Source organism: Spea bombifrons, chromosome 8 (assembly GCF_027358695.1).
Source record: "Spea bombifrons isolate aSpeBom1 chromosome 8, aSpeBom1.2.pri, whole genome shotgun sequence".
In the NCBI taxonomy this organism is placed as follows: domain Eukaryota; kingdom Metazoa; phylum Chordata; class Amphibia; order Anura; family Pelobatidae; genus Spea; species Spea bombifrons.
This window is the reverse complement of record NC_071094.1, coordinates 27546037-27571983: the sequence shown is the minus strand read 5'-3', so window position 1 is coordinate 27571983 and position 25947 is coordinate 27546037. Positions and strand designations below refer to the sequence as shown.

The window sequence follows — 25947 nt, the reverse complement described above, 5'->3', positions numbered from 1 at the left end:
CAGATATCTCCCACATAACTGTGGCTGATCCAACGCTTCATTGTGCATCCACCATCTGAATACACCGCATGCAGCCGTGTGTATCCAGAAGGCAGCAAGCTCCTGGCCTTAAAATGCCAGGACAGATTTCATCCCCAGTCCATTCCTGGTAGTTAATGCGTAACATCAATATAGTTTTTGTATTGTACGAATGCAACACAGCAAACATGGACAGGTTCAATTTTGGGCTTGAAATGGTATCCATTATTCAATATTACAAAGTGTTATACATCTATATAATAATATATATTGATATGTATATATTTGTATGACTGTATGTAATTGGTAGTAATATGTGGCTGTGTGAAAACCTGTACAACCGATTATATTACATTATATATTAATTTGAGTACCAAGACGCAAACTCCTGTCAGACTAAGATTTTATTCCAAAGCAACAGCGTACAGTATAAAACATACAAAAGCTAAAACTCTGCACTGGCTTAAAAACAAGGACTGGTAGAACCTTGGTAAGATGCCACTCACAAAATACATGGAAATACTGAGATGCATAAAATATGACTCCATCTTTCAGGTTAATAAAGACAATGCCAAAGCTAAAATTTCTGACAAGATTAAAATATTCAAACATAAACATCGGTGTTTAACAGTGTGAAAATATTTGAAGGTGAGAATTAGATGGCAGTTTTGTATAGCGCAATCAACATGTACTTGAGGTTACTCCTGTTTTAAGACTTTGCCTTCTTAGCATCCTTTTTTTCTGCTACTGCATCTGCTTTTCTTTTATGTGCCTTCAAAAAAGGAGACAAAATATCATTTCAGTATCACTAGACACAACCATATGTTTGTAAATATTATGATAGCCTTTTCTTGTCACATGCCCAGTTGCTCTATTATTTTTACATAGTTGCCCCTCCCCCTTTCCAACTCATAGTACAGTAAAGGAAAAAATTATTTGATCCCCTGCTGATTTTGTACGTTAGCCCACTGACAAAGACATGATCCGTCTATAATTTTAATGGTAGGTTTATCTGAACAGTAAGAGAGAGAATAACAACAAAAAAACCCAGAATAATGCATTTCAAATAAGTTATAAATTGATTTGCATTTTACTAGTCATTAAGTAGTCATTAAGGTTTTGTGGCTGATGTTTGGCAACTCGAACCTTCAGCTCCCTCCACAGATTTTCTACCGGATTAAAGTTTGGAGACTGGCAAGGCCACTCCAGGACCTTAATGTGCTTCTTCTTGAGCCACTCCTTTGTTGCCTTGGCCGTGTTTTGGGTCATTGTCATGCTGGGATACCCATCCACGACTCATTTTCAATGCCCTGGCTGAGGAAAAGAGGTTCTCATTCAAGATTTGACGGTACATGGCCCCATCCATCGTCCCTTTGATTTTTTTCCTGTCCCCTTAGCAGAAAAACACCCCCAAAGCATAATGTTTCCACCTCAATGTTTGATGGTGGGGATGGTGTTCTTGGGGTCATAGGCAGCATTCCTCCTCCTCCAAACATGGCGAGTTGAATTGATGCTAAATAGCTTGATTTTGGTCTCATCTGAGCACAGCACTTTCACCCTGTTTTCCTCTGAATCATTCAGATGTTCATTGGCAAACTTCAGACCGGCCTATACATGTGCTTTCTTGAGCAGAGGGACCTTGCGGGCACTGCAGGATTTCAGTCCTTCATGGCGTAGTGCATTATCAATTGTTTTCTTGGTACCTATGGTCCCAGCTGCCTGGAGATCATTGACAAGATCATCCCGTATAGATCTGGGTTGATTCCAGACCGAGGGAGATTGACAGTTATTTTGTGTTTCTTCCATTTGCGAATAATTGCACCAACTGTTGTCCCCTTCTCACCAAGCTGCTTGGCGATGGTCTTGTAGCCCATTCCAGCCTTGTGTAGGTCTAAAATCTTGTCCCTGACACCCTCGGACAGCTCTTTGGTCTTGGCCATGGTGGAGAGTTTGGAATCTGATTGATTGCTTCTGAGGACAGGTGTCTTTTATAAAGGTCACAAACTGAGATTAGGAGCAGTCCCTTTAAGCGAGTGCTCCTAATCTCAGCTCTTTACCTGTATAAAAGACACCTGGGAGCCAGACATTTTGCTGATTGATAGGGGATCAAATACGTATATCACTGAGTAAAATGCAAATCAATTTATAACTTATTTTTTTCAAATAAACCTACCATTAAAATTATAGACTGAGCATGTTTTTGTCAGTGGGCAAACGTACAAAATCAGCAGGGGATCAAATCATTTTTTCCTTCACTGTAAGTCCTCTTACCTTTCCGGTGCGATAAAGTAATACTCTGTGCATACTTCCATGTGTCCTAGGTAAAGCTTTTGACCTTGTGCAACACAAATTATGCTCACATTCCTTCACGCTGGCACATTTCTTACTTATATTATACCATGATTTATTTGTCCCATCCAATCTAAATATGCCTCTCTTCCATAATGTCTTCATGGATAACTTTTGAGTTTTCCCAGTACAATGCATCATTATATCTCCCATCTGTTTCCATCAGTTCTCCTTGTATCAAGTCAAAGTATAACGCTCATCTATTAGTTTAAATTCATTATAATTACATATTCATCTTGCATATGAAGATGATATTAACACTATACTGTTTTATAATGATGACAAAAATATTGTCTGGACCTTGATGGAAGAAAGCTACTTGGGCAATACAGAGACTACCACAGGTGACTTTTTTTCCCAGAGATTGATTTTGCTCATTGTCATTTGCATTCAAATCCCTGATCTACAAAATAATATTGACTGATATGAATTCCACTGCATCTAAAGCTCCAACCTCACTTATGGACATAAATCAACTAAATTAATTTCCACTTGTAACAACTTTTGTTTGTGTAACACTCGCACAGAAAGTCAGTATGATAATGGTACGTATATTCTTGAGGAGAGGGGGTGTTTAAGGTTACATTTGCTTTCTTATTAAGGAAATGTAAATACAGTTGCTAATCAAAACACTGTTTAAAGTTGACCTGAACTCTAGAGCCAATTATTCTACTAGAACCTTTATAAACCTCTCCAATTTCTTCTCCTTACTTTTTTACAGCCCATTTCTTTTCTGTTAGTGAGCGTTCATTTTTTTTTATTTTAATAACACATACTACCATTAAAAATATAGCAATATATTGTTTCATAAAAAAATGATTCAGAAAGGAGCTTGCATAACTTTTTTTTTAATATACAATACTGTAACGGTAGCAAAGCTAATATATTTACCAATGGCTTTGCTGCTCTTTTCTTTTTCTCCGCTCTCTCTTTTTCTTCAATCTCCAGGTTTTCTTTTTCGATGAGTGATATAAGTGTATTACAACGCCTCTGCAGCTCCTAATAAAAGAAAGCACACAACAAAAACTATAGATAGATCCGTTTATCAATTTCTCTTGCATCTCATGTCTTAAACTGATACAATAATAGATGTATATACTGGTTTCCAGACCAAACTATTTCAGTTCAAAATAACCATAAATAATGTGTTGCATATACCGTATTGGCTCGGAAATAAGCCGCCCCCGTATATAGGCCGGACCCAAAAAGTTTGGTGCTTTTTTAAAGAAAAAAGTTTTTTTCTTTAAAAAAGCACCAAAAAACATGCTGCCACTCTGTCCTCCCCCCCCGAGATATGCTGCCACTCTGTCCTCCCCCCCGAGATATGCTGCCACTCTGTCCTCCCCCTCCGAGATATGCTGCCACTCTGTCCTCTCCCCCTCCCCGAGATATGCTGCCACTCTGTCCCCCCCCCCCCCGACTTACCAGAGCAGACTCCCGGGTGTCTTACGGGGCCGGAGGGGGACATCTATGCACATCGTGTATACAACTTCCGCTGAGTGCCGGCACCGGAAGTTGTATACGCGTATTGCGTAGATGTCTTCCGCCGGCCCTGCAAGACACCCGGGAGTCTGCCCTGGTAAGTCGGGGGGGTTAGAATGCATCATGCGCACGTTCACCGGCAACGGCGCATCGCCGCTGCCGGTGAACGTCCGTGCGATGCGCTTAGACAACCTCCCGTGCCGGTACTCCCCCCCGTGGAAAGTGCCGGCAGGGGAGGCTGTCTGAGCGTATCCGACAGTAGGATACGGGTCCCCTGCACCGCTGCGGGGGATCTGTATCCTAACCCCGCTGCCTGCCCGGCGCCCGGGACTGCATGTCCCGGGCGTCGGGCGCTAGACCCCGAATATAGGCCGCACCCCCACTTTAAAGACTTAAAGTGGGGGAAAAAAGTGCGGCCTATATTCGGGCCAATACGGTATATATATATATATATATATATATATATATATATGTAAACACAATCATACTATTGCACTGTATGGCGCGAGATGTCCCTTCTTTAGCACAAACCAGCTATGCAAGCTATGCAATGTTCCTTCACCCTCTTACCTCCTGCCACTTTCTAAAACTAAGTGTTGTAATATGACATCAGTGCAGCACAAGGGATAAGGAGCGTGAAAGTCTGTGCCGATGAAAGTAAACACTTCAACTAAATCACCAGGAACGAATTTCCGTTCCTGTGCTGTGTTAGTTTAACATATGATCTTAGACTGTAAGCTCTTAGGGCAACATTTGTATTCACGCATATTGTACCGAATCAAAATGTCTGTACAGAATATGTATAGTGCAGTTCTATACATATGTATATGTATAGAACCGTACTAAATGTAATTTTATTACTGTAAAGCTCTAAGCAAATCTGTGCATTTTCCATAAAAATATACATCCATATATATGAATATAGATATTTCAAGCAAATATGTAATTTAAAAGCAAAGATCTGTTGCAGAATATCTAGTAATGCTGAGCCATTAGGCTTTTTTAAGACAAGTGACATATTGATGCACCAAGTTATGACATAAGACCATTGAATTCCATGCATGTACAACACTTGTTTGTCCACAGAACAAACATTTGGTTGATTACATGGGATTCACTATGTTAATAAGCTCTTTATGGCATCCCACATATTGCACAGGCAGAATGCCATACAAAATCACAGCCTACTTAATACAATAGTGTACTGCTCACTTATAATAATACAATTTTGTTTATAGGAATCACCTAAATTTATTCTGACAAGGGCTCGGCTGTTTTATAATGGCTGTGGCAATTTACATTAAAAAAAGTCAAATAAATACTACGTTGGCTATATTAAAAGTTCACAATGTTCATACCTTAGAATACAGCAAATGAAAAAAACACATTTTAACAAAATGACAATCAAAATGAAAGAATTACAAATAAGTATGGGGAGACATCTAGTGGTTTCACTGATAATTATGTATTGAAAAGTATCCACACATGACCATGTATTTCAGTGAATTAAACGGGTCAGTTTTTATAATTAACATAAAAAGGAAACATCTGGCATAACAATCTAGTCAAGTAGATTAACAAAAATAGTATCACAAGCACCATAATTGTTGAAAAGAGATATAAAACATATAACATGTTAGCTACAGATATGTGTCATGTATTTGTTAGAATTTCAATGGCTGGTTAATTTTGCAGGGAAAGCCCTCCGGGTGGCCTGAACATCTGACCTTCGAATTTCACTGTGTATTATGATACATCCCCTACTTAAAGATAACAGTCCAAGCAGATGCGCTGTCAGAGACAGACATGGGTTGGATTTAATATTACTAGCTTTCAGAGACAGGCATGCATTGGATTTAATATTACTAGCTTAGGACATTAATTCAGTTAACTGATGCATTTCCCATTTTCAGCTCGGTAATGCATGCTGCTACTTTTTCCTATGAAATAGGAGCTGGAAACATAATTTAATATCTGTCTTAAACCCACAGCTATGTCTGCTCATCTGATAGATCACATAGTTTTCTTTTCCAAAGGCATTAAATGTTCTAAATGTGTTTAAACTGTGTACAAATTACATAAAGCAATGTGTATTGCATTAATCAGCATGTGTGTTAATCCATTAACTGATATGACGGAGCATATAATACTGCTGGTGTTTAAGAGGTGTGGATGCCACATTCTCTGTTGGGAATGGCAAATTTACCAAGCTGACTTAGTAAAGTAGTTTAATGTCTAGCACAGATACCATTAAGTACACCGCTTTAGAAGAAAGGATGGAGAGGGAATGCATTCTAGACATTTAATGTACAATGACTTTATGAACAATTTAGTAAGGTGTTTGGGAAATGGATTTATTAATTGACAAAATAACTTTTTATGCATCCAAGATGCCATTAACTGCTCCCACTACAATCAATTGGAGCCCTTTCCATGCATGCACCTGCGAGTCTCCTTAGACCCTCATCCAGAGCATTCAGTAAGCAAGTGCAGCAGCTGGCTGACGATCAGTATATAATGTGCAAGGAGATGTGTTCAGCTGAAACACATTTCCTAGAACAAAAATAGCTGGGGGTGGGGAAATTGGCAAATGCATATGGTGGGATTCTGCAGAATCACCTGCATGCTTTGCAAGGGGGACATCCGAAGGTTTTAAAAGGCTATGATGGCTGAAGAGTCCCTTTTAACATGCTGTTTAAAATAGTATGTAAGCAATACCCCACCACAGTCTAAAATCAAGTTAGGAAAAGTGAATTTTTTTAGTCAATTAAACACAGGCTTTTTCAAGAAGCTGTAAGGGGTGGGGCGGATCTTGGTAAAGTACAGAAGACACCTTGTGCCCAGAAATGTATAATAATTTACTGTACTATGTAAGCTTGTAGCTTATAGTTTACAGGTAGAAAATTACTAGCATTGCTGAATCCTTTTTTCATATCATAGCTAAAGCTTGCTTTAAGCAAACAGTCACTGCATGTCTGTCAGCATCCAAAGCAGTGTTAAACAAGACTCAGTTATGACATTACATTGGTGGATAAGAAATACTTGTGATTTTAAGCTCACTCGGGTTCATGGCACAGTTCTTTACAGCAACAAAACAGCAGCAGTAGTGGTTGCAGGACATCTCTGTCAAGTCAGAGTACATTGGTGGCAGCGCCAGCCACTTTGACAGGGGAGGCAATATGCCACCCCAAGGTATGTTCTGTCTGGCACACATATACATTTGGTAGCATTATTATTATTATTATTATTATTATTAAGAAGGAGGTGGGGTGTGGCAACTGTGTGTGTCAGGGTATGGTAGTGTAGTGATTCTGTGTTTGGGTTTGTTAGTGTGGTCTCTGTGTGTGTGGGTATGTTGGGTTGTGTGTGTTAGTGTGTGTCTGGATTTGTTAGTGTTTGTCAGGCGTACGTGTTTGTGTGTCTGTGATCATCTGGATATGTTTGTGTCTGCTTATGTGTGTATCTGACTGAGTGTGTCGGGATATGCTAGCGTGTGTGTGCATGTTAGTGTGGGTGCCCTGCGTGTATGTGTGTTAGTGTTGTGCTGGTGTGAGTGTCTGGATGAGTGTGTTAGTATGGGTTTCTGTGTGCATGTTAGTATGAGTTTCCGGGTGTGTGTGCTAGTGTGGGTGTTTTGGACCCAGGCAGCACAATGTCTTGGGACGGCCAAGGTGATATAACACGCATTATTGTACAACGGCAGAAGAAGAAACCAGTACAAAACGGTGAAACCACAAACTGAGGTAAGGTGAATAAAGATGTTAAGAAATCGGCATTGCTTATTAAGTACCAGTCACTTCTGAAGAGAAGTTTATGGTAGGAGTATACACTAATATACTGCCTATTCCTCTTTAACAGCTACTGAAAATCTGGCTAGCCAGAGAGGGATGGCACCAAACAGTTTGTGGACAAGGACACACATTTAATAGATAATATGCGTAGATGAACCTATAAAGGGAGAAAATATAGGATCCAGTAAGAGTGTTTCACCCTAAGTGTGGTATTGTACACACTGTGGTGGCTTTATATTGAACACATAATAAAGCTTTAATTGTGTGTTCCATATAAAGCCACCACAGTCTGTATACCACACACTGTGTTAAGAAGTTGCCCAGCCCAAGGGGGCAATTGCCCCCCTGTCAGCATCCCGTCTTTTAGCTAGTTTTTCTTATTCAGAAACAAAGTATATTGTAGGTAAAGTATACTGTGTGTGTGTAACTAAACATGTCATATCCCACACCATTACATTTATCATTAGTATCCAAAGGAAAATAATGGCCTTACTATAGATCATGTTCCAATAATACAACGTTCTGAATGGTTCTGTGTCACTATTGTGCCATTACACATCTTCACTGTACATAGAAAGAACTTGGTAGTTTTTTTTCCTCCAGATATAATCTTAATATTTTTTTCACTAAGGCTAAAAACATCAGCATTTTGGAAAACAGAAAAAAATGAGATACTTGGGAGCAGTACTATACTATTTTTGTCCACCTACACTGTGTTTTACAGTCTTGCATGAAAACTAGAATTAGAGTTTCTTGCCTTTTATATGTGTAGTCGACACATGGCAGTTGTCAAATCTAATTACAAATATTTGTGTCTATAGATAAGTCACTACCTTGTCAAAACTAGTTATTTCTCATAGTAATGCACAAAAGAAAAGGGGAATTGTAAATTGGTCGCAATAGGAATAATCTTCTTACCATGGCAGTTCTTGACTTGATAAACCAATCAAACCTGAACTGAGGAGCATTTCGAACACACTGACGTAACTCTTCGTATACATTTTCTTTGTCAAAACCCATTTTATGCAGCATACATATTAGAAACCTGTCTTCTTCTTCTGTATAGTTTTTGCCTTTGTTGGTTCCATACTGTATCCGCAGCTGATGAAAAGGAGCCTTGTACCTTGCAATCTGAACATGACACAGAAAAGCAACCTTAGTAATCATTTTTTCTACCTTATGATTTAAGAAAAAAACATTCACAATACTTGAACAAATGCTGCCATAATTCAAAATACTGTTCTATCTTATAATCAACAATTTTTTTTGTCTTGCATTTCAGCTCCAGATTGCCCTTCTGTGCAGGATTAGACTAATACACTAATAAGAATTTGTATCCAATGCAAGTGTCCTAAAATTAAATAAAGAGGACTCACTGCAGGACACGTTATTTAGTCATAAACTGCTATAATTTTATCTGACCCCCTTATTAACATAAGCTTCTGTCACAATATCCTGCAGACCTACTGGGTGTGTTGGGTGCCAGTGAGGATGACTTTTATGTTTCTCTCAAGACAACAACATCCCTGTAGGCAGGGCCGGACTGGGACTGAAAAGCAGCCCTGGAAAAATTTGGAGACCAGCCCCATAGAGTTTATCTCACGGTCGCGCTCTTTAACCACACGCACCCCTTATACATACCCGACTCACACTATTCGCCATTCTTTTTATCTCATTATTTGTATTAAAATGCCAGAAAGCAAAAGTGTTAAAAGGCCCTAATAAATTAAATACATTACACATAATGGGATCAAAACATTTGCTACAGCGAACATTTTAGATGAAAAAGTTCAGTGGAACAAAACACTGATCACATTATTCTTCACGATATTCTGGTAAGAAACTTTTGTTTCTTTATTAATTCATGTAGACTATTTTTTTCATATTTAATATAAGCTATGATTGAGACATGTTTTTTTTTTTTTCCTTTTATTTGCCAACCTACCCCCGAGTTATGCACATCTCCCCCCAGGCTTGCCACTCTGCCCTCCTGATATGCCTTCTAACCCCCTATATGCCACTCTGCCTCCAGAAATGCCTTATACCCCCTATATGCCACTCTGCCCCATGATATGCCTTTTAACCCCCTGTATGCCACTCTGCCATATAGAGGTCAAAAGGCATATCATGGGACAGAGTGGCATATATGGGTATAAGGCATTTCTGGAGGCAGAGTGGCATAAAGGGGGTTAAAAGGCATATCATGGGGCACTCTGCCTCCAAAAAAGCCTTATGCCCTCCTATATGCCACTCTGCCCCATGATATGCCTTTTAACCCCCTGTATGCCACTCTGCCATATAGAGGTCAAAAGGCATATCATGGGACAGAGTGGCATATATGGGTATAAGGCATTTCTGGAGGCAGAGTGGCATAAAGGGGGTTAAAAGGCATATCATGGGGCACTCTGCCTCCAAAAAAGCCTTATGTTCCAGGCATTTCTGGAGGCAGAGTGGCATATAGGGGGACACACTTACATACACACACATGCTGATTTTTTTTGTTTTTAACACATTCAAAAAAATATTATACATTTTGTACAAAAAAATACATTACTTTACTCACCTTCTACTTCTCTTGACTTCCGTCCTCTGGTAGCCGCACACTGTTCTCTTCTCTCTCCTGACAGGATGTCACTGACCTGACATCCGGTGCTGCAGCAGTCTGAGTGCGAGGGGGCGGAGCTTCCACCCCTCACGCTGCTCCCATCACTATGCAGCCATCAGACTGCTGGGAATGTAGTCTAAACGGCCGGTGCGTGCTGATGCCCCCGGCCGGAGCTACTTTTTTTTTAATTTATATGGTAAGCTGGATCGGCTCCCCATATAAAGTAAAAAAAAAAAAGTATTAAAGCAGAGCCGGCCGGCGGCATCAGCACGCATTGGCCGTTTAGATTACATTGCCAGCAATCTGACGGCCGCATAGTGATGGGAGCAGCGTGAGGGGTGAAAGGTCAGTGCGAGGGGCGGAGCTTTCACCCCTCACGCTGCTCCCATCACTAGGCGGCCATCGCACACGGCTGCTGGGTGCCGATGCCGCCGGCGATACTGTAATACATTTTTAAAATTTAATATGGCAAGCCGGACCAGCTTGCCATATTAAATTAAGAAAAAAGTATTATAGTAGCGCCAGCCGGCCGCATCAGCACCCAGCGGCCGCTCAGATTAGATTTCGGGCAGCCTGGGGGGCAATTGCCCCCCTGCCCAGCCCGCCCCTGGTCCCACCAGCCCACGGACCTGCCGGCCCACCGGGAAATTTCCCGGTATCCCGGTGGGCCAGTCCGGCCCTGCCTGTAGGGCAGATACAGTTATGTAATTTTGAATTCAGTTTTGAGGAATGAACTGACGTCTTCCTGTCTCAAATAAAACCACATCCTAGTCTAGAAAGGTAATTTTACACCTCATCTACACTTGGTTAAACAAATTGACGTCAGGTAAATCACTATGGAAACATTTTCTTTGCCAGTAAATTAACGTTTTTATAGTGATATATTCGCCTATAGCTGAAGTGGTTTTTTATGGTTTATCTCCGGGGATTTTTATCACCTTTCTTCCTTTTGTGATGCACAGTGGCAAGAAAAAGTAAGTGAACCCTTTTGAATTACCTGCATTTATGTATAACTTGGTCTTAAAATATGATCTTCATCTTCAAGTTACAATAATTAACAAACACCATCTGTTTTAACTAACAACACACAAATGTATTATTCTTGACTATATTGAATACATCATTCAAATATTCAGTGTGGGTTGGAAAATGTATGTGAACCTCGAGACTAATTACTTCAACAAAAGCTAATTGGAGTCAAGAGTTGGCAAACGTGGAGTTGTATCATCTCAATGAGTTCACTTCACAAGCTGCAGCTTTCTTTCAGCACTAGTTAATATTGTATCCTGTTGTTTTTTACGGTTACCAACCTCAGCTTATTCCTGCTACCTACCTTTGAGTTGTGGACTATTTATTGACATAACTTTAGAATTTTCCCTTTATTACTTTGTAACAGGGATGTTAATAGGATTGCATCCTAGACTTCATCCCAGAACACCAGCCCAACAAATAACCAATAGAACCCCATAAAAGTCTGGGGTTAAAAGGAACAGTATATTGTTTTTAAGGTGAGCCAAGATACATACATGCCTGGCACAATTGGCATTCCCTGAAAAGTTACCCCATATCTTTTTTCCCCCAGAAGAACAATTTTAAGCAGTGAAAACCCATTATGGGTCATCCGGTGCTTTGGCCTTTTAAACGCTACTAAGGAAATACATGTTCTAATTTTGGATTTGTATCTTTTCTCTCAAAGGCAGAAAATTGAGAAGAGCTACAACTGAATAAAGCTCAGTGATTACAAGCAAGAATATAACCCTTAACTTGTGAATATGCAAATATTCAGGCTGTGAACAAAATAAAATTAGAGAAAAACAAAGCACAATTTACTTCTGTTAATGTGCTTTCAGTCATTTCCACATTTTTGGTAGTCACTTAAAAGCATCTTTTCACCCACAAATCTAGTAATATACTGCATATCATTCAGGTTTTGCCTATTGAGTAACTGTAAGAAATTAGGACAAAATTACTTTAGCATCCAGGGCTTTCTTGATGCTGATCCTTCTTTGAATCCTTGCTTCACCCCGTTCAATTTGAGCCATGATCCTCTCAATGTCTTGCAGTTCATTGCATCGCTCCCAAAATACAGCTGCAAATATATAAAACTAAATATATAAAAAAAATAATCACTGTATTTTAGTTGACTTTAAATACAAAAATTCAACAAGAGTGTAAAGTGCATCATGTGACTACAAACATACACACACACCTGTCAAATGTTTGGGGTCAATTAGCTGTTTTCAAGGAAAACAAGGGAATTTCCAGCTGTAACATAATTGCAAAATTAGTTTCTAATGGTCAATTAGCCTTTTAAACTTAAGTTAGCGAACACAACTTGCCATTGGAACACAGGAGTGATGGGAGTGATAAAAGGCCTATGAAGATATTCCATTAAAAATCAGCCGTTTCCAGCTAATATAGTCATTTACAACATTAACAATGTCTACACTGTATTCCTGATTCACTTACTGTTATTTTAATTAACAAAATTTGCTTTTGTTTTAGAAACAAGGACATTTCTAAGTGACCCCAAATTTTTGAACACTGTATATATGCTATTTAACAGCTTCTCAAAATAGCTTTTCACTTGGGATACAGATGGCTTGTCTATGACTGAATGCAGCATGAAGCAAACACGCACACTTGAAGTTGCTGCTGTAATACAATAATTCATTGAGTTAACAACATAATTTTGCTTTCTGAAAGAGATTTTTTTTTGCATTCACTGTAAACTGCATTTGTACATACTGGACATATTTTTTCATAATATATGCCTTTGGTTACAAAAATGTCCATGTTTTATTTTATTGTTTTATCTGGGTTTTTTTTTCATGAAAGTTATGTATTAAAATTAGAATTTATTTTTGTTGTTGTGTTAGTGATCTCCAAACTTCGGAAACTTTCATACTTTTGAAAAACGCTTGTTATTCAGATGCCGCTATCAAAAGCTATACAATATATAATACTTTAGATCTGATATTTCATTCTTTCCATTATTGAAAATGGTGTTGGCTGTTGCACTCATTGCCTTTTAGGTTTGTCCCTAAATAAATGGCTGTTTGTTTTATTAAGGACAACATTTTACCCCATACCACTTCTTGAGGAAAATTCTGCCTTTCCTATATAAACATTAGTAATGGACCACTGCCTGCTCTTCTAGTTGAGTAGCCTTTTTCTTTGTTCACCCTCTTCATAAAGGTTCTGCTTCTCTCTCTCTCTCCCAGCTTGTCTTCATGGCACCTATACCCCTAAGCCTCTAGGTCATGTAACCCTGTCTCCAACAGTGAGCTTGCTTTTCATACCCCTCCAACTACACCTCTTCTTTCTTTCTTTGTATATCCAAAGCTTCTTTTGCTTGCTAATATTTATGAAACTACCTGTCCCATTCTTCTCACTGGTCACCTTGTTCTTTACATATTCATGTTCTTCTCTCTTCTACAGTCATAATTCCCTTTTTCTCCCTTTCATATGCTCTACTGTCTACTACCCTTGAGTGATTGTGTGTAGAATATTGACATGCTATGTGTTTTTTAAAGATTTGCCTCTTAAGTGGCCACATATCTCTGTGATTGAGCTATACATTAAACAGGTCCACCACGACAATTCTTCCAGTAGAAGCTCCCTTTGATTTCTGCATGTTTTCTTTATTAAAATACGTTTCCTGCATTTTCACAGTAACATGGGAATGGGACATGGGAATCATATCTATATCTATCTATCATATCTATATGTATTTTTTTTGTAAAACATTAGCATACTACATAATTCTATACTAGGGGAGCTCATTAGTAGGGTTCATAATGGGATTATAATATTTAATGTTAGGCATACTTATAGAAAGAACCAAAGACATAACTCATCTGCTAATGTATGCTGCAGAGAAAATTGTATATAGTTTGTAAATAGCTTAATTTTAAAATGAACAGACCTGAATATTCCATGACCTCATCAGGTGTTTTTCCTTCCACCTCTCGAGCAATGTTATCAATATCATCACGCCCATACTTTTCATTTGCCTTAATAAATTGGTTAAAGTCTCGTTTGTTCCAATTTGTAAATCCCTGAAAAAAAATTACTATTACATCAGTTCTGTAACAAAGTGGAAATTTTAAATCTGCTTTTTTTTGGGCCACAAAAACAGTATTCAGAAGCAGATTAAAATAACTTTTGAGGCATTCCAAACCATTCCAAACATTCTAATTGAGAATACTGGGAAAAAAAATATTTCAATTGCAAAATCCAACTCATTTCCTTCAAATAAATAATGCACTGGATTTAATCATAATCTTTCACCTGGCAAGAATTTTCAGAAGTGTTTATGAAAATGGCTTACAATTATGCAGGGAACAGTGGTCTTTTATAACAGGGCAATTTAAAAAAATATATTTTCTTAAATCAGCAAAGGCAATTTTTTCTCTTATATTTAAAGCAAAAAACTACCATTAGTTTCCTGTCAGTATGCACCAGCTAGTAATAATATTCTGTGCTTGTTTTACATTTTCTACTGAACCCATTAACAGTAAAATACGTTAAAATGAGACATATTTAAAGTAATAGAAGAATAGGGCTGTAAAAAAATCCTTTTTGGTGAATTCTCCTGTTGTCGTCTTCATTATGTCCATGCTAACTATTCCTGTGACATTTGTATGTATCTTTTGTTTTATCTGATTGCGCATACAAACATATTCTTGTTGAATAAATCATGACACTGTGTAATATGTCATGTGTTGTTGTTCATCTGAGGTTGTAATTACCTAATTTGTAGACCTGCTAAGGAACAGATGATTGTTGTTATGTCCTGATATGTAAAACCATATAGCCATAGCCAGATTTAGTCAGGTCCATTGAATCGAGCCCACTGAGACTTTAATCAAAAGTAACACCTTTATTGGGCTATCATAAGGAAACACGTAGGGTCACATTAGCGTTGGAACCTCTGAGGACTTTTCCATCTGAAAAATAAACCCCTGAGCTTCTGAAAATGTTGTGACATTTTTCACCATTGACTACACTCCACCTTTTCTTGGACCATGTTAGCTATACCCATTTTCCTTATTCAAGTACAAATACAGAATTGAGTGATTCACATCTCCCAGATGTAAAAAGAAACAATTTTCAATCATTGTCTAAATGGTTCAATAATCCAATAGTCCCTTGAATTTGATGACAGGTTGTTCTTTTATGCACAAATAAACAAAAACAAGAATCTGGTACCATAAATAGTGCACTGAGGAAATGGGGCACCATAGATTGAGCACTGTGCTCAGATACACATAAAGAAATGTCAAACAATTCAATATCAGTGTGGGAAAAAAATCTTTACAAGCACTTTGGGGCCACACGGATGTTTAATCATACATGAGGTTTCTGAAATGAAAGTTTGTGCCGTCCTTCATTTAAATATTCTACATAGTATTTATAGGTTGACTTGCTGGATGACAATTTTCTGAAATGGTGCCACATTTACTTATTTTTTTTAATCAGGCCAAGGTATAAGAAGAAGAAGAAACCCAGATTTTCATGTTGTGCTAGTGATCTCATGTGAGATGAAAAATAAATCAGCATCATAATTAAAAATGTTACAGTGCATTGTAGCTATATAATATCTCAGACGCATGTAATGAGGTCTATGGACATTGAAAGAATATGTTTTACTGTACTTGTGTAAGTAGTTTTTCCTTTTCTTCTGACTCTGTGGCACATAGAGGCTCAGCTTCATCAATCTTCCTCTGTTCTTCTTTTTGTACCTGAGATGCATCTGGGAGGTCTGCATTTCTAGGGACCTGAAATCAGAAGTCAAGGAAGTAAAGGAACAATGTTATTATGGAGCCACACTCCTATCAATCTTACTTTATGGCACACACAACAGAAATGGAGCTAGGACAAGCAGATAAAAGGATTGATGGTGTTTTCACCACACAGCATTTGTCACACAAAAATAAAATTTGAGCTGTTTTAACAAAACTACCTTAATAATAAAAAAAAATTCAGAAATGAGGCACATAAGAAGAGCTCTCTATAGCGCTACTTACATTTCTTTGAAATGCAGAAATGATCAAAAATAGCCCTGGCCTGGGCCACCCTGAAACTACTTTTTGTTTTGCCTTTTATTAAAAATCTGTTCTAGTTCACATAAACCTGAGTCTTGAAACTCAGAAAATATTTTGTGAAACTGCTGAATTATATGATAGACTTGTTAAATGAAAACTATTTTATCTTGCCCTGGAGATCAGACACTTATTGCAAAACAAAAGTTTAATTTACCAAACAAGACTGATAGTAAAGGGTATTTCTAAAATAAAATAAAAAAAACTACTGGTTTATTAGTGTGAAAACGCAATTATATAAAAGTGTTGCTGGCTAACTTCACGGAAGTCTGCATCTAGAATTACAGCCCTGAAAATAACTCTGCTGTGTAACAAAATATTTGCTTTTCGTATAGAATCTGTATATTTCTAGCAAACCTGTTTTCCTAATTTGTAATCCTCTATGTTCTATGGAATATTGTGTATTTTGTCTAAACAGTGGCAGATTTACACAATGTGGAGTTTGGTACCAAAAAAAAATATGCTAAAAAATGGAACGCTCAACTGGAATATCCTATGGGCCACAATGGCGATGGCTACAGTTTGACCACTTTGTACCAGGCTCGCTTTTTTAAATAACCCCCTTCGTTTCTCTCTGAGTGGAAGTGGGCAGCCTGCCATGATCTAGTTGAACTCACTCTCAGAATGTGTCCCAAGTCCTGATGAACATTCACAAAAAGAAAACGACTAAAGTGCAGGCCTTTTAGCTAGCTCTGCTTTTCTGAGCCACACTCTTAACTGGAGCCCATACTTGCTTGCCCCTCTCTACCTTTTTGGTCATGGCCCTCTGTGGTGGGTCCCATATTGTTTCTAGTCTCTAGTAGTTTGCCTTGTTTTACAATGGTAGTTCTGTCTCTGGTTTTGCATACCAAACTTTTGTTGTAAGGCTGGTATATTCTTCTTTTTCATTTAACAATTAACTAGATATTTAATTACACTTTGAAATATAAAAATGTACAGTATATATTTACACTGATGAAAAAGAGTAATAGACCTGTCTTTGATACTTTTACAGGGCAAGTTTGTTTTTCTGTTGCTACAGCTGCAAATGACAATCATTTTAATAGCCATGATATAGGTACAAAATATTTATCCCATTCAGGAAATTAGGCTCATATTTCAAAAAACCATTAGGTTTGTCATAATCAATAAATAAAAACTACAAAGCCAGAATCTTCACGCATACTTTTTATCTCAGAACAAATTGCATTTTTGTAGGTACTCTGAAGAAAAAGATAAGATTTAGTATTTTAAAGTAATGTCTTTTATGATATTTTCCATGGGATTTGTTGCCATTATTAAATGTGTTCCCTCTAAAGGGAGCTGGCAGATAAAAGTGTTATAAAGGATATATATAGGTGTTAGCAGCAATATTGTGACTGAAGACGTAGTTAAACTGTAGTGTGGAACCTAATCATCAGGTTCAAGTTATTATAACAAAGATATGTACACGCATGCAAGTATAATCTTAAAGCTACACTAGAGCCAGCGGCACAGCCTTTTATACAGTGGAAAATTCCATATAGTATGGAAACACCCAAGTAGTTTTAGCAGAGGAGAAAAATAATGACTAACGGAATATAAATTTAAAAAACACCAAGATTCATTATATTTATCACTTGTTCTTAGTCAGTGAAGCACACATGTACATGTCTTATTCTCTGCTATAGTTTTATTTGCAGACTGTGCAAAGAAAGATTCTATAAACAAACTTCGTGCTTAAATGTGTTCATATAATGTGGATTGAAATGTATTAAAACATTTGTACAGGGCTAACAAGCGATGTGCTGGTTCCGTTGAAAGTTATTTAAAGTTTAATGCCATACATATCGTGGTTTGAAGGGAGGGTGTGCCCTTTCTTGGGAGTTCAGCGGGAGCCTATGTCCCCGGACAAAGAAACAAGACACAAGGAGCAGCAAACGTACATAGAAGACAGAAGAAAAAAAGAACAAGAAGATGCAAGCGAAGAAGCGGAGCTGCGCGGCACGAATACAGGGACACAGAAGCGGTCAGCGGATAAGGTAGGGAGACATTCAGAGAGAGATTCAATGAGAGAGAACGTGAATAAGAGCATGAGTGTTAGTGAAAGAACGAACAAAATGAAAATGAAAATTCAGAGCTCTTTGCATAGTTTTCGGACATTCGTACGAATGTGGAAAATTTTGTAAAAAATGTAATTTCACACAAATCCAAATGCAAAAGCCTACTATAAACCAACAGCTTTATCTGTACTTTAAAATGCACTGCACACTGTACATATCCTTTGTGGAAAGTCGCCTTCCACAAGTTACAAATGTACTTCAGACATTATCGTAAACCTAAATCTGGACTGTTTTAAAATGGGTACTTGAGCATTATTGACATTTTAGCTTCAAAATATCTTAATATTACATTTTCTTAAAACGAAAACCAGCTAACTGTATGTTAATTAGAACAGTTATCTCAGACAAGGTACCGGTTCTCACAGATTTAGATGAACATGATTAAAACTAGTTGTGGTTCAATAAGATTCTCAAGACTGATAAGCTAGACATTCAAAGTTACCTTGTAGCCAATGGTCTTCCTGTAGTAGAGTATTTCATTCTCCAAGAGCTCAAACAATCTTGGGGGGAAAAACTGGAAGTCTTGAATACTGGGCTGCTTTGGTGGCCGGGGTGCCTAAACAAAACATGTAATATTTCATTATTTTGTGAAATTTAAGGTTACGAGTTTTCCCAGTCTAGGTAACCGGATATATAAAATCTGAAACTGCACAGTATAACTGAGAAGAAAATACAAATTTATTCAGGGCTAGTCTCAATGCTAGGCGAGTTGGTCAGTTGCACAGGGATGCCTGGGCCAGTGGATGTCAGCAGTCACCCTATAAATGCTCCCTGTTAGTGCTACAGAAGTCTCCACGCTACATGGGGCATGCAAAAGACATCCATTCCCCCTATATTCTAAACACATAATTCTAACCCATACCAAAAGGGCTACTTGCCCGGGGAGATATTTGGTTCTGAATTAACTAATCCACTTTTAGACCCACTAAATACTTTAATTGTATTTATTATTATTCTTGGACTAGAGTATAGCTTACACTTTTAATTTATATAAACCAGACCAAATAACTACCTGCCTCATATTCTAACTTGATTTTGGCACATAAACTCTTCGTACCTTGCTTAAAATATATTTCTAAAAATGTAGAAAATAATACATAATTTTCTACAACTGTCAGATGGGAATGGGTTTAACCTTGAAAAAAAAAAAAAAAGCAATTATGTTTCATAAAATCTTCCAGCAGCAGAGCACTTCTCTCTCAATTTAACAGCTTCTTTCACCACCCAAAACCGTCTCTTCTTCTACTCCCATCCATAGTGATTATACAAGCAGCTAGATTTATTACCTTAACAAGGAGCTATATTTTACAGCCACTCACACTCATTCACACCTAACTCTTTTTTTTCAAAGTATTTAGCCACTCCCAAAGTACTCGCTCTTCTTTGCTACGAATGTTTAGTGCTTTTCTCCATTCAACTACTCAATTTGCCTCAGATATTTCTATTCTCGACAGCCTTCTAATTAGGTGGAAATAGCGCATAGCTGACTTTGCTATACAGTCATACATTCTTTTCAGTTCAACACATCTTACAAGGATTCCATAGTGGATCACAAAGCAACTCTTTATACTGTTTGTTGCTTTGAGTTTTATTTACTAAACTAGGAGCTTACGGGTTAGGTGAACCATTTTAACTCCCAGACTTAACTAAACAAAATCAGGGGCCAAACCTAGTAAGATTCTTCTGCAAGAAGAGCCTCGTTGGCTCTGTATAATGAGGAGTTAAATCAGTAAGATTTCTTGGACTTACCTACTGAATTATGCATTTTGCAGGACTAATTCAGTCCTTCTTGCATATGAAATTTGACCGTTGATAATAAACAGCCAAATTTGGTAATCCTGCAACTCTACACAAAACTCTACTTTAGTGATTAAAACCGCATTTGTACAGGAAAGCATAACCCTGACTGTATTGAACTCCATCAACTGCCATGATTGACCTTCATAATCTATAATTATATACTTCGCATTTCCAATTTAGAAAGTAAACATCTAATACATGTTATAATCATCTTTCAAGTCTTAAACTATTTTGGAGGAAAAAGAAAAGTCATATAAGCAACATGGCTATGATGTTTTTTGCCAATATTATTTCAAGGACAAATATGATTTTACCTTGGGAGCTCTGGGCTCACTGACACGCAAAGCATCTCTGAAATATGCATCCACTGCATAGTTGGCTTTGCGTTCTCGTTTAGGTGGCTCTATCCATTCCATCATGCTCAGCTGAATGCATAAACAAACAAAAAAGCCATATAGAAAAATTGTATATATATACTTTAATAGGAATTACCAAACAGCATTATTAGATTTAATTGACCAAGTGAGAACTTACAACCATGACTTGTTGGCAGTCAGTGAAAGAAGTATATTTTAGGGCAACAAAAGAATGTGAGATTATAAAACTCAATATTTGACTTACAAAATACCTTAACCTCAATAAATATTTCATATTTTTTCTTGTGACAGAACTGAAATACAAGATGAATTCCAATAAGCTTACTGGTGCTCTCAATCAATCAGAAGAATAAGTGACAAAACGTAATATAACTTAAGATTCAATTAAGTTTATTGAACTACTACTGTCTGAGTACAGTCGTAATTCTGAAAGTATGACATAATATGGAGGTCAACACACCCAAATATGACATACGTCAGAATTTGCTAAGTGTAGAACTAGAAGAGAGAACAAGTTATCTTAGTGCAGGTGTTTCAGTATTACAGTTTTTACCTTTTGCTTTTCTCGATAGTCCTCTCCTTCAAAGTTATACAAACTAGTTTCTGTATCCATAGAGAAGTTTCTAAGTGAGCTTTCACCCATCTTCTGCAAACGCTCTGCCATTTCAGCAGTCTGGGAGAAACATATTTGATTAGTTTTAATTTGTTAATCGTCCCAAGTGTATATCACACTAATTATAATGTATAAAGCCCTACATTACTTAAATGGAATCTAGAAACAAGGAAATAAAGCCAACTTGGTTTGCTTCGTTGACATCAAGGAGCCACCATTAACAAATCATGAACAGGTAAGCTGCTAATGTGAAGTCTTCTGTTGTCTGTATGGTAAAAGATGGTGTTATGTCAACACCTACAGTAAGAATGTTACTGAAAAAATGTAGACAAATAAATAAAAGGAAACTGACTGCAGATCCCGCCGAAATTACACATCAATTTTTGACTCAAATGATTCCTTATTTTGACACTGGAGATCAGCCATGATTGTGTTTCTATGTGTTACAGGGTATGATCTATCCTTCTCCCTGGCGGTGGTGGTAGGAAAACACATTGAAAGAACACACTAGGGTTTGATTATGAGGATCTAAGTGATGTCCAGGAACAAAAATAAATTAATACAAAAGGCTTTTTGAAAAAAGCACACATTTTTACCACACTGTAACATCAATACAATAATTATGATTGAAATTCTAGTACCGCTGACATTTCAAATCAGCCTTCCCTGACTAGCTTTCATCAACAGAAAATGCATTAAGCACTAAACTCAAATGCTGATTGCCAAGCTCTGGAAGAACTTGCACCAGTGAGCACACCAAAAATTCAATTTATGAAAAGCACGTTTTTCAGGTCTTATTACTTATATAAGATTGTGGACCCATGGTGACTTTATCTGTAGCCATATGACATTTGTACTAGTTTATAATTGTATTGTTTACATATTTCCCTGTACTACCTCTGTATAGCTATACAGACTAAAAGAAACTAATCTAGAGCAGCTGCAAAAAAGAAAAGACAAAATTATTTACTGGGGACAAAATGCAATGGTTTGACGTTTAATAGTCCAAACCAATTACCTGCTGAACCATGGGCTATTGCTTCTCAGCCGAAAAAACTAAGACTAAACGATGTCAAATAAGGTTATTGCCCAAGTAGCATGGTCATCTTTTATTTTATTTGCTCAGACCAAAGGCCAGTGAGTGAGAACTAGTAACCGAGAGATCATTCTAAACTCAATTGTATTTCAAATACAGGATACACATGAAGTAAACATGCCTATGGTCTAGAATTAAAGTGTTACCTTCTTTTCCCCTCTTTCCAAAATTGTGGTTATATCTTCGTCCGTCAATTCACTGTCCTTTGATGCAAATACATGGGTGGCACCATGGCGTATCATCTGCAACATTTCATCCTTTGCAAGTTTGTTTGACTGCTGATCAATCAGACGCCCTACACATAATAATATGGTGTTATTTTGGACAGTTTACTTTCAAGGGTAATCTACCCTATATCTAGATTAAAAAAAACAATGCTTTATAATTTGTACCTTTACTTTTCCCTCCTTAACATATGTTACATATATTTTACACAAAACAAGATCATTCCACTACAGACACTTGTAATTCCTGGCGTGGACTGGTGACCAGACATCTGTGCTGGTTGCATAGGTTGCAGCCATTTTTTAAAACCCACTGCACAGAACCGGTTACCTCAAAGTAACCTCTTAAAGTCATGTTTACGATATTGTATCTCAGTGTTTACACCCCAGGATTTTCATAATGTGAAAGGGGGCCCTTAAACATCTACTTGGCCTCAATCTCGCCCTAGCGACTGACCTAGTCACAGGATTTCAAATCTGTAGATTTCAGTTTCACTCCTTCCAGAAGATGTTTGTCAGCCAGAAACACAGAAGGACCAAAATATGTATATTTAGAATTCCTTTACTGTATTATTATTAATTGTCAGTGTGTTCTGTGTGAAGAAAGATGGTACACCAGGATTTCCAAACCAAAAGCTAAATTGTTGTTATTAATAAAGGGTTTCATTTCAGTCCCTCCTGAGGTACTGAAAAAATTAATTTCTTTATGTAAACCCCATATTAATAATTATGATCTAGCTTTTGGATCACTGACCACTGACAGATGAAGTGAATAACACTGATATTATTGTTATCATGACACCCATCAGTGGGTGGGATATATTAGGCAGCAAGTGAACATTACATCCTCAAAGTTATTGTGTTAGAAGCAGGAGAAATGGGCAAGCGTAAAGATCTTAGCGACTCTGACAAGGACCAAATTGTGATGGCTAGACAACTGGGTTAGAGCATCTCCAAAACTGCAGCTCTTGTGGGGTGTTCCTGGTGTACATTGGTCAGAACCAGCGACAGGGTCAAGTGCCTCCAAGGTACATTGATGCTCGTGAAGGGCGAAGGCTGGCCCATGTGGTCAAAGCCAACAGACGAGCTACTGCAGATCAAATTGCTGAAAAGTTTCATGCTGGTGTCAGAACACACAGTGTATCGCAGTTTGTTGCTTATGGGGCTGCATAGCTGCAGACCAGTCAGGGTACCCACGTTGACCCCTGTCAACTGCCGAAGGCACCTACAATAGGCATGTGAGCAATCCAATCCAATCGAGCATCTGTGGCATGTGCTGGACAAACAAGTCCGATCCATGGAGGGCCCCACTTCGTGACTTACAGGACTTAAGCAATCTGGTGCTGACGACTTGGTCCCAAATACCACAGCGCACCTTCAGAGGTCTAGTGGAGTCCATGGCTTTTCACTTTTTCTCTTCTTCGTGGTTTTGATTGTTTTTCATAGTTATTTGGTTAGGAGTGGCGAGCTACACAGGTACAGGAAGCTTAGCGAGAAGCAGGAATCTTTAGAATGCGACTTTGTTTCGTGTGGAGTGCAGACAGAGTAGCATTGTAACTGTGATTTAGCATTGCCTTTTAACCATCTCAATGCTGGTCTGCCTGTTACTATTCCTATATCTTTTATAGATTTTTATAGAGTAGAATAGTTAATGATCTCTGCTTTTAGTTCAAACATACCAGTACTGGTGAAAATTAATTACCAGGGGATTTAAGTTGTTCTATTAATTACATGTATTTTTTATGATAATTTGAATAAAGGTTAAATTGCTTTTATCGATTTTTCCTTTCCTGTATTTATTATTTTGGTTAGTTTATTTTCAGGGGTACTCTGTCTTTATTAGGAAAAGGACATTTATTTCAACTTGCTCTATTTTCTTTTCATCTAGTGGAGTCCATGCCTCGACGAGTCAGGGCTGTTTTTGAGGCAAAAGTGGGATCTACACGATATTAACCAGGTGGTCATAATGTTATGGCTGATCCGTGTATAAACACAGTGGCAAGAAAAGGTTCATGAACCATTTGGAAATAATTGGTTTTCTGCATTACTTGCTCATAAAATGTGATCTGATCTAAATTACATAGTATAGACACAAACAATGATAATCTTTCATGTGTTTTTTTTTTTTTAACACACCCACTAAACATTTACAGTGCTGGTGGAAAAAGTAAGTGAACCCTTGGATTTAATAACTGGTCGAACCTCCTTTGGCAGCAAAAACCTCAAAGAAGCCCTTCTGGTAACTGCAGATCAGAACTGCACAAAGTTTAGGATTTAGATTTACTGCTTAGTTTAAGCTTATTAGTGATTCAGTAGGCAGGGTTTAGCACTAGGACCCACCGAATATTGGAGTACTTTGGCGTAGTGGTGGGCTAAGCATACTATGGTCATAAGATGTGACTGAATCTCCAATGTTGTCTTATAGTCCTAGGATAGTCCTGTATTTATGTGTGTAAGTCTTTTATGTACCTTTGCCCCCTTTTCCCTTTATCATCTGAGGATTTCGGTTCCCTTTTCCTCTCCCCATGTCCCAATTTAAGATATCCTATCCTTGCTTAAAGGAGAAGCCTCTGAGGATCCCAGCTCCTCACTCCATCCCATGTGTGCCTTGTTTCCCTGTCCTCTTTTCTGTCCTGTACCATGTATGTCTTGTCTGGCTATGTTTCTTGCTTGTCTCCTTGTTCTGTCCCTCTTGCTTGCTATGTTCTTATGTTACTCTGCTTTGCTTCCCTACTTCCAGCCTGCAGCATCTTGCTCATTCGTCTGTAGAGCTATGTCTCGTGCCTGCTCCAGGGTGCCTGCAGGATGTCACTTTGTTTTGTTCTGGACAACATCTGCTGCTATGTCAGGGTCCTGGTGTGTGGCCGCACAACCCTAGGTGCTCAACACCCTGGAGAGTGCAGTTGCCCTGTACCAGGCCCTGTCCAGCTCCGCTCTTGCACAGTGACTCCTGAAATTCCATCATTGGGCGCTGTGGGTCTTTACAGTCCTCTGTATAGACCCCGTTTGTGCCATTACAGAACTGCTGAGGATCAACCATATTCCTAGCATGTCTGGTGTGAACGGCTCTCTTGAAGTCATTTCATGGCATGTTTAATGGGTTAAGGTCTGGGCTCTGAATGGGCCACTCCAAAAGGCAGATTATCTTCTTTTAGTGAGCAGTTCTATAGTAGATTTACTTGGATGCTGCATCACACAACTTCTACTGAGCTTTAGCAGGCGGACATCCATCCTCACATTATCCTGTATGATAGCTTGGTAAACTCAGGAATTCATAGTTCCCTCAGTAATGACAAGTTGTCCAGGTCCACCATTGGAACTTAACCATTGGAATGATGTTTCCATGCTGGTATGCAGTGCTCTTTTTAAGCCATATGTAGTGCTGCATTTTCTTCCTGAACAAT

At 38.1% G+C, this 25947-nt stretch overlaps 1 protein-coding gene across 1 annotated transcript in view; it reads right to left on the bottom strand.

Moving 5' to 3' along the window:
* Nucleotides 1-404: 404 nt before the first annotated feature.
* The window catches only part of LOC128502853 (probable global transcription activator SNF2L1), a 50086-nt gene continuing 24543 nt past the window's right edge, over nt 405-25947 (bottom strand). The window contains exons 15-24 of the mRNA XM_053472799.1: nt 22466-22614; nt 21164-21283; nt 20548-20658; nt 18876-18989; nt 15906-16028; nt 14174-14306; nt 12216-12334; nt 8559-8771; nt 3259-3366; nt 405-790 (exon numbers count right to left, since the gene is read on the bottom strand). Of these exons, the coding sequence (XP_053328774.1) occupies nt 728-790; nt 3259-3366; nt 8559-8771; nt 12216-12334; nt 14174-14306; nt 15906-16028; nt 18876-18989; nt 20548-20658; nt 21164-21283; nt 22466-22614 (1253 nt within the window). The 3' untranslated portion in view covers nt 405-727. The remainder of the gene's footprint in view (nt 791-3258; nt 3367-8558; nt 8772-12215; nt 12335-14173; nt 14307-15905; nt 16029-18875; nt 18990-20547; nt 20659-21163; nt 21284-22465; nt 22615-25947) is intronic.